This window comes from Nestor notabilis, unplaced genomic scaffold (assembly GCF_000696875.1).
Source record: "Nestor notabilis isolate BGI_N333 unplaced genomic scaffold, ASM69687v1 scaffold17301, whole genome shotgun sequence".
Lineage (NCBI taxonomy): Eukaryota > Metazoa > Chordata > Aves > Psittaciformes > Psittacidae > Nestor > Nestor notabilis.
This window is the reverse complement of record NW_009914456.1, coordinates 35,648-44,905: the sequence shown is the minus strand read 5'-3', so window position 1 is coordinate 44,905 and position 9,258 is coordinate 35,648. Positions and strand designations below refer to the sequence as shown.

At 40.4% G+C, this 9,258-nt stretch overlaps 1 protein-coding gene across 1 annotated transcript in view; it reads right to left on the bottom strand.

Moving 5' to 3' along the window:
- Positions 1 to 49: 49 nt before the first annotated feature.
- SCAF11 (SR-related CTD-associated factor 11) overlaps positions 50 to 9,258 on the bottom strand; it is a gene marked incomplete at its 3' end in the record, with an annotated part of 29,453 nt that continues 20,244 nt past the window's right edge. Inside the window, exons 10-12 of the mRNA XM_010023678.1 lie at positions 5,156 to 7,672; positions 3,006 to 3,355; positions 50 to 268 (exon numbers count right to left, since the gene is read on the bottom strand). Coding sequence (XP_010021980.1) covers positions 50 to 268; positions 3,006 to 3,355; positions 5,156 to 7,672 — 3,086 coding nt within the window. The remainder of the gene's footprint in view (positions 269 to 3,005; positions 3,356 to 5,155; positions 7,673 to 9,258) is intronic.

Genomic DNA, 9,258 nt, shown 5'->3' with positions numbered 1-9,258 from the left:
ATAAATAAATACATAAAATGGTGTATATGTAAGTATACTCTGAACTTGCCTGGTCCTTCTTTGAGCTATCTGCACTGGCTTCCACTGTCACACTTGCTTTGTTTTCTCCCACTTTTACAGCTGGATTAACGCTCTTGATGTGACTTGACGACGTTGCATTACCCGAGCTTGGTCCCTGAACTGTTCCTGCGTTTCCCAGGACTGCTGCTGGATTAGGCAAGGCTGGAGCACTCATGTTATTACTTGCATGAGCAGCATTTGGAATACCCTGTTTGAAAAAGTTATCAGTAATTAACATAGTTATCCTTGAACATGACAATGTGCCTTTCTAGAAGTCTCAGCAGCTATAGAAAGAGCATGAATATAACAGGCTTTGGTTCACCAGCTAATTTCCACACTGTTCATTACTATGGTACACACATTGTATCAAACCTACTCAGAGGAAAATAAAATAAAGCTTGAAGAGTAAAGCCTCCTCCATGCCACCCCGGTGGTGGTGAAGATTCTTGCTCTTATCCCAGTGATAAAACAACCAAAGTACCCTGCAAACAGGCATGGAAGGTGTTAGTTAGCACAAGGGGCAGGAACCTTACGGCTGCAGAACCTCTCTACGTGTCACAGAGTGGACATTGAATTAACATCAGATTAACATTTTTTTAAAAGTCAGCACCTAAACACACATAGAAGTTACCTCAGACCTTTCCTGCATCCTAACAATGCTGCTTTGAGAAAATGTTTATTTTCATGGTTGTTACCAGCTTGAACTTGCAAATGAATTTCAAATCCATGAACACACCTACAAGCCTACTTGAGCCTAGAGGTGAAATGCTGGTTGAAGCAGCAGGATCTGTTCTTCAGGAAAAACCATTTTCTGTACATTTCCAAACACCATCAAAAGACCACAGGCACTGTTGATACTTTGGAATTGGAAAATGAAGTAGCTCCCAGACCTCAGACAGAGCTGACTTCTAGGAAAAGCCAAGAACGCACCCTCCCAACCTGTGTCTGGCAGGCTAACCTAACTGATGCTTTTTTTCCTGTGGGTAATCACCATTACTTAGAATCATAGAATAGTTAGGCTTGGAAAGGGCCTTAAGATCATCTAGTTCCAACCCCCCTGCCATGAGAAGGGACAACACACACTAAACTATGTCGCCCAAGGCTCTGTCCAGCCTGGCCTTGAACACTGCCAGGGTTGGAGCATTCACAACTTCCTTGGGCAACCTATTCCAGTGCCTCACCACCCTCACTGTGAAGAACTTCTTCTTTTACATCTGTGTTTATCCAGATGAAAAAACAATGAAACAGAAACTTGAGCTCCTTGGAAAGGACACAAATATCGAGCTGTTACAGTCAGCATGTTAATGCTTACCAGAGTGCTCTCTTCATCTTCCTTTCAACAGGAAGGACAGTCAGGTGGAGTCCTGCAGTATTCAGTAATTCCTATTGTGTTACCACCAAGGACTTGTTCAGTGAAAGCTCAAAGAAAAAGCAGCAGCAGCTCTTAAGAGCATTCAGGTTCATGGACACCATTCCACAAAAGCAGGCAAGAGCAACAAATGTAACAGGTGCTTTGCCAACAAGTAATTGTATTTTGGAGCAATATGCACATCTTTATAGAAACGTATTTTATTGCTGCACTAGATACTGTGTTTCACAGAGGTTTGTAGCCTACATTCTGACTTCTTACAGTTTTAGAGGTTAAACCTACTGGATTTCCAGTTGTGAAAATATTTTAATTACAGACAGCAGACATTAATCAAATCAACAAGCAGTCTACCAGCATCTTAGTTCCAATGGTTCCTTACTGTTTTACCTTGCAGAGTATATTTTATTTCAAATGGCCTATAACCCCCCTCAGTATTTCCCACTATACTTAAACTCCTTTTGTTCTAAGTTAATGAATATGAATGGTAACAGCAGCTGAAGGTGAAAAGAACATAGGCAATTTATCAGTTCACATCCAATCTTTAGAGATGATGGATGAAAACAGCAGAATAGAAATCATCGTTGTACAACATCACTTTTTAACCTGGAATGCAGCAGAAAGCATTTTAGGTTAGAGCAAGCAGCCTGCAACAGAAGAAAAGCACAAACCTCAGTCAACCCCTGAAGAACCCTTTACACATCACAGATGCAGCGTTATGTCTCCTTGCAGGGCCATGCATTCTCCTGGCAGTTGTTCATATTCCTTTCCCTGATACAAATGCTCTTAATAAAAACAGCTGGCTACAGAGGGAGCTCACACACACGAAGGTTGTTTTAAGGTGTCTTGAAAGGCACAAAAAGATGATCCGACCTGCCCCAAGCACAGCAGTCTTTTTGAAATTGGAGAAACGAAGTGGGAGTTAGATCTCAGAGCGTGCAAAACAAGAATTAGGCAAGGAGGAGGATGCAGAACATACCAAAGAAAGCTTGGAAATTACTAACAAAATGGCTCAAAAGATTGAACAGAACAGAAAATGCATATGTGTGAGGAAGCTGCTGAGACAGTGACAGCTGGAGAATGGAAGTGTGGAACAACTGGGTGCCATGCAGTACTTAGTAATTTTTCCTCTGCTGGTAGACCCCATGGGATGAGAACTGCAACGACAACGTTTAGATCACTTCCTACACGCCGATAAAAGGGGAGTCAAACATTTCCTAAAGCTTAAAAATCAGGTTTTGAAAGGGAACACTTAGCTTTGGAAATGGGGCACTTGTAACAAGAAAAAGGTAATGGACAACACTGATGAAATTTTTCAGTGTTCCATTACCAGCTGGAACACCTCATTACCACAAAACCCACTTATGGTGTTGTGTCTTATGTAAAAGCTATAGCCCCAAACCAACTCAGATCCTCACGGATATCTTCACTTTAAATCTGGTGTGGGGTGGAAGAAGACAGGCAAGAGAGAAAGAAACTGCAAGTATAAGTTTATCGAGACTACGGTATTCAATATAAGAAATCCTTAAAGTGGTATTACTTTGATACTGCTCTTGCCATGGCTTCTGATAAAGCATACCTGCAATTGTTTTCCATCTTGCTGTGAAGCAATGTAGTTGACTTGTTGAGATGGTGGGGGTGGAGGTGGAGGCGGAGGTAATCCCTGAGACAAATTTGTGGGAGCAGCTACCTGTATGAGAGGCACTCCGGTAGGGAGATGATGCATGGGCATTGGAGGGGGGATGTTGAAAGGGTTTTGTTGCATATTCATCATGGGAGGAGGATGGACACCCACTGGATACGGGAAGATATTCATAGGCTGGTGCTGTGCATTCACTTGTGGCATTACATTCATTTGTTGCTGCATCATGTTTATTGGTAACTGAGAACCATCACTCTGCTGGTTGCCTTGGTCTTTGATGTTTGGATCTATCAAAAGAAAAAACAGACAGTATATGAAGTAGAAAATCTGTACTTCATAAAGAAAAAGTGGAGCCAACTCTTCATGAAGCATGGGATATCTAAAAGCTGTCTATAATCTGAGTATTTTAAAGATACTGCATTACATTATTGCACAGCACTCATCATCAGACATGTCATGGAGCCAAATGCTAGTTTTGGAGTTAAAAAAAGTTTGGGTTACTATGGAAGCCTGCCTTTTGAATTTGTATTTTCTCTACCTGCTCCAATAGCACAGCTAATAAATCATTTCCCCACACTGAAACAGGAAGTCACCAGCAAAGAGCAGAACGACAACATCACTTCTCCAGCTTCCGCAACTGCAGAAGGTTAGTCATATGCTGCAATTCTCTGCTCCCCTTTGCCTGATTCACACACACTCTCTGTACATTCCTGTTAACTACAGAAATACTCTGCTGGGTTTTTTTCCACTGAATAATAAAATACCCTCAACCAATTTCAAAGATGCTCATATTCAGAAAGAGTTGTTCAAAAGCCCTGTAATGGTACAACAGGTAAAGTCCAGGAGTAAAAAATACCTCTTGGGGTGGGACTTCTGTAAAACCTGACTTTAGTATCTCATTCTATCTTCAACAGAAGCCAAACAGTTAACATTTAGATACAAGCAGCAAGAAATGAGTTCTAAGAAACAGTTGATGGATTATAATTCAGATGTCCTTCCCTTAGAAACCCCTCCTTGAGGAATCCACTGCCACTTAATTCACAGGGAATAGGATTTAAACCTTCATCCCAAATTACCTTTTTTTAAAGATCATGGGCTAACCTCAGAACCACTGAGGTTGGAAGTGAATGCAACAGTTTGATTGTTCCTGGACTATGTGACCTAAAGGCTGCAAAACACACCATACTTTCAGTTAAAGGTTTAATAAATTTTGCCTGCAGCAGATTGAAGTTGACAAAGTTGCCCCAAACCTAAGAAGCCACCAATGCAGTTATGTTTGAAAGAAGAAGAAAGCTGCTGGCATATAGGATGAAAATGGATAAAAATGAAAGACAACACAAGGAGACAATGGGAAAGTGCAAGTGTGGTTGCCTTCAGAGCTGGATCTTATAATTTTTAAATACAATTCACATGTTTTAAAATAGTTTTAATACTTCAGGGCATTCATAATCTGTGGATGAATTCTCAGCTATTCAGAATTAATCTCACCCACAGTTAACTCACTACAAGAAAGGTTATTTCCATCAGGGCAGTTACCTTTTAGATATAAAATACTCTAAAATATGAGACTTCTACTGAAGCTTTAGAGGAATTTTAATGCTGACGTACAGTAAAAGTATTGGTTTTGCATTTATAAATCTCCCTAGATTTTTTTATAAAGCATTTAAAGAAAAGCTTATTTTGAAGCAAGATAAACGTCAACATAGTGTTTGTCATTGATGGAATCTACGATGTGGGGCTGTGAAGGCAAATGCAAGCCTCCTTGGAAAAAAACCACCCTTTATAAATAAAAGGTGTACAGATGCTAAAAGTACCCTTGAAGAGGATATTTCTTTTTGGCCAAATCAACTTACTTGAGTAGCACTCTTCAGATGCATAGTCCTTAAACCCAAACTTTAAGTGAAACCAAAAAACCATCAGACCACCAGAAATCACCAAATTCCACACCTAACCCCCTCCATATTGCGAAAAGACTATGGATTCACCCCAAATTATTTTGAAGAACCAGTCTGAGGTAGGACATGGCTTGGATTTTACTCAGCTATTACAGCTGTCACTAAGATCTTATGTTTCAAAACTATGAATACCTTGTTCAGGCACCTCCTCTTCTTGTCTCATTCCCCATCCAGACTGTGGGCTTGAGGAGTTGCGTCCCCTTCTTGAATAGTAATTCTGCACATCAGCAGGTAAAGTCTTTCTCACCGCCCAGCTGGATGCAGATGTCCACCCAGATCTGTCAGCAGGTGTATCGAAAGAGTAATCTTGTTCATTCTTATGCTTGTATGGCTGATGTTCTGGGAACCTTGAGGTTTCATTCCCAGAACCATTTGAGTTCCCTGAGACAGGTTTTCTATTTTGCCAGTGATTTTCACTCTGGTCTCCATACCTGAAACCACCTCTTCCACGCCCACCTCGGCCACGATGACCCCTCCCTCGATTTGGAATCCAACCTGAACCATAGTTTTTATTCCAAGAGTGTCCTGCATTGTCATGCCTGCCATCTTCCCAATGGGGTTTCTCTTTCTCTCTGTTCCTGACTTCAGGAACAGAGTTTATCCTTTCCATTACCCAGTCTGGACAATCATTCCTCCTGTTGTCTGAAGAACACTGATCATCATTGTTTTTTTCTGTATTGTCCTTCTCTTTTTTAAGACTTTCATTCTGTTTCTCTTGATCACTTCTTCTGTATCGATCATTTCCTCTGGGACTTCTCCAGCTGTCATTTGTCCATCTGTCTTTCCAACGAGGTGAATGACCATCCCTCTCATTCCTAGAGAATGAAGAACCTTTATTTCTTGTCCTAGATCGTGATCTCGACCTAGATCGTGACCGTGACCTAGACCACCTCCTATTCCTTCTTTCTCTGTCACGATCTCTTCTCTGACTATCTCTATCACTGCTTCTAGATCTAGATTTCTGCCTTGGAGACGAATCCTTAGTTCTTGACCGAGAAGATGATCTCCTGCTTTCCCTGACAGTCTCCCTTTTGGGAGATCGAGATGGTGTTTTTTTCTCATCTCTGAGTGTCTCCCTCTTTGGAGAATGAGATAAGGATCTCCTTCCCTCCCTCCCAGCTTCCTTCTTGGGTGATCGTGAGCTCCTGTCTCTGGTCATCTCCCTTTTAGGGGATGGTGACTGAGATTTCCTGCCCTCTCTCATAGAGGGAGACCAAGTTGTCGATGGAGAGTGAAACCTAGATCTTCTAGTTCGAGTCTTTTTATCTTTCTTGAGTTCTGACTGGCACTCACTCTCTTGAGGAGTAGTTTCATCTTTTTCATCAGAAAGTCCTGAAATTGATGTACAGTTTTCCACATTGCACTGTAAGGAGTTTATTTCGCCTTGCTCTGTACTTTCAACTGGTGGTAACTGTTCAATCTGAGGTTCATTCTGGTCACTGCAAAATGAATCACAATCCATCGGTATCATTTCATTGTTATCTTCACCAAAATGTTTATGTTCAGCATTTACCTGGGGTGCCTCTGAAGTTCTACCCTCTTCGCTTTCTGGCACAGCACTCTCTTTTAAGCATTGTTCTGATGTACTGTCCACAGAAACACTGTGTATTAATGTATCTGGTTCTTCATCTTGAACAGTTTTAAAGTTTTCAGTATTTGTACTTGTAGAGTCTACTACTGTTTCTTCTTGAGCCTTGGAATCATCTATTTCTATGGCTTCTGGGCACTCAGGCAATTCGCTTCTGGGGCTCTCTAATGGCTGATCTTTTCCCAAAGGTTCTGGACATTTCAACAATTCATTTTCTGGACTAGCTATGGGTTGATCTACTTTTGTCAAAGTTTCCATATTCTCCATTAATTCATTTTGAGGACTAGACAATGTCTGATCGAATTTTTCAACAGTTGCACGATCACATACTTCACCTTTGGGACTAGCTGCTGTTTCCATTTGTTCAAGAGTATCTTCACAGATCTCCTGATTCTTAAGATCTACATCTTTTTCAGTAACACCTTCTACTTTGATTTCCTGATTTTCACCTCTTAAAGTTAGTATTGGAGGTTCTTGGACAGAAAAACTACTTGCATCTGCAGTGCCTGAAGTATCTTCATCTTTGGCACATTCTCCTGTAGTTTCCTCAGTTTCTGCATGTTCACAACAGCTTTCCAATCCATTAGCAGACTCTGTTTCTGTGTTATCCTTCTGTGGAAGGCTTGGGCTTTCATTATCTGACTGATGGTCTTTATCTAACGTCAAATCTGATTTAGGCTCAGCAATGTCATCATCTTCCACCGAATCACTGGGTGGCTTTTCAGAACATGCAGAACTTCTCAGTTTCTTTTTAACCACGGGTGTTTGTTGTTTAACTATGCGTTTAGACTTCCGTTTTGGAGGAGCCTTCTCTGGTTCTGAAGGAGATTTATTCAGAGATGGGTTGTTGCCATCAGGGACACTGCACGCTGAACTGCTTGACCGAGGTGAGCTCCGAGATGGACCCAGGGTCTCAGTTTTGCTGTTTCGTGCAGACCTTCTTCTAGGAGTAGTATTAACTGGTTTTCTTCTAGTTCCTCTAGTACCAGATGAACCAGAAGCTTGCTTTTTCTCTTCTCCTTCTTGGGTACATGTGACAGCATATCCTTTACCTAAAGATTCTAATAAAACCAGAATTTGTTAATGTTTCATAATAACCATTTATCCAAACACAGTTAAAAACATAAATTACCTTCTCTGGTCTGACAGATATCCTCAAATAATACAATTTAAGATGAATATGAAATGCTGCTACAGCACATAGCAGTTCCTGGCTTTCTATAATCTAGGCCTGTTGGTAGTGAAGCCTCAATACTACAGGCAGTGACACTGTTAAATGGCCATCAGTGGATGACCACATGGGAAGTGGTTGATCAGAAGCAGCTATGACAGCGTATCTCTCTACAAATCAAATGCTGGGACAGTGCAAACTCTTTCACCAGTTATGAGACAGACCCTGCACGCTCCGTGGCAAACTCTGCCACAAGGCACCCAGAGCACCTGCAGCACCTAACAAACTGAATAAAGAGTGCAAGTCTTGGTGCAGCCTAGGGGTTTAACCCCAAAACTAAAGCTGTAAGAAGAATGACCGTAAGTCACACATAGCAGCACATGAGTTCCTGTGTTGATACTGTGTAAATTTATTTCATGCTATCCACAATTTGACAAAAGCTTTTGTAGGGAAGCCAAAGGTTATATTCACTCCAAAGGAAACAGACTGTACTCTTGATACCTAAGAAAGCAAGCTAGTGAGGGACAGCTCTGGAATTAAAGATTAATAATAATTAAGTAAATATACTTGAACGTAATACTTCAGAACTAAATTTCTTGAGATGTCCATTAATTTGTTTCATACTTTCTGTAGATTTCAGAAAGCACCAAGAATTTGGTGTTTAAATTAATTCTTTTTACAGCTTCAATTTCATACACAAATAGTGGAAACTTGCTTAGGAAGATTAATTGCTATGGATTTTTGCAATGAATTTATCACATCATACTTAAACACTTGATTCTAATTCTCTGTACAATGTTATTATTTCCCATGCTTTTACTGCACTGAAAATATCTCTTTAACGTATTCTTAATCAGATAATATAAAAATAAGATAGGAGTAAGACAAGTAACAACACAAAAGTCTCTTTCTACCACTTACTACTTTGTTAGCAGAATGACAAATGTATCACTTTTAAATGTAAACATATGATCTGATAACCTTAGGGAATTAACTTCACAGGTAGCCTTTAAAAGGCTAGAACAGAGCACAGGATTATAACCACCTCCTCTGACCTCCCTTGTAAACAGTAATTTGCCTGAACATGAAAAAATATAGTTTTGGTTTTCGGGTGTCTGATCAAAACCCATCAAATTACCTCTCCAGATAATGAAACCCAACAGTATCCACTGTACAGAAGGTACTGTGTATTTAAAAAACTGAACAACATGTGTTGTAAAGAACTTCCAAAGGACTTTTAGGAGACTGGCACTGTTTAAGGTATCTACTGTTAACAGTCTGCCCAGTAATTTTGTTAGAAAGTTACTTCACAGTGGTTAAGCAGCAGTTACTCTGTCACATGGGGCTGTCTCCCACTATGTCTTCAAACCTACTACAATAGCCAGGAAAACAAGCTGGACGTTACATGCCATAACAAATATTTAATATCTGTGATTATTTTCTTCAAGGGGAAAGAAATCACCCTGCAATAATAAC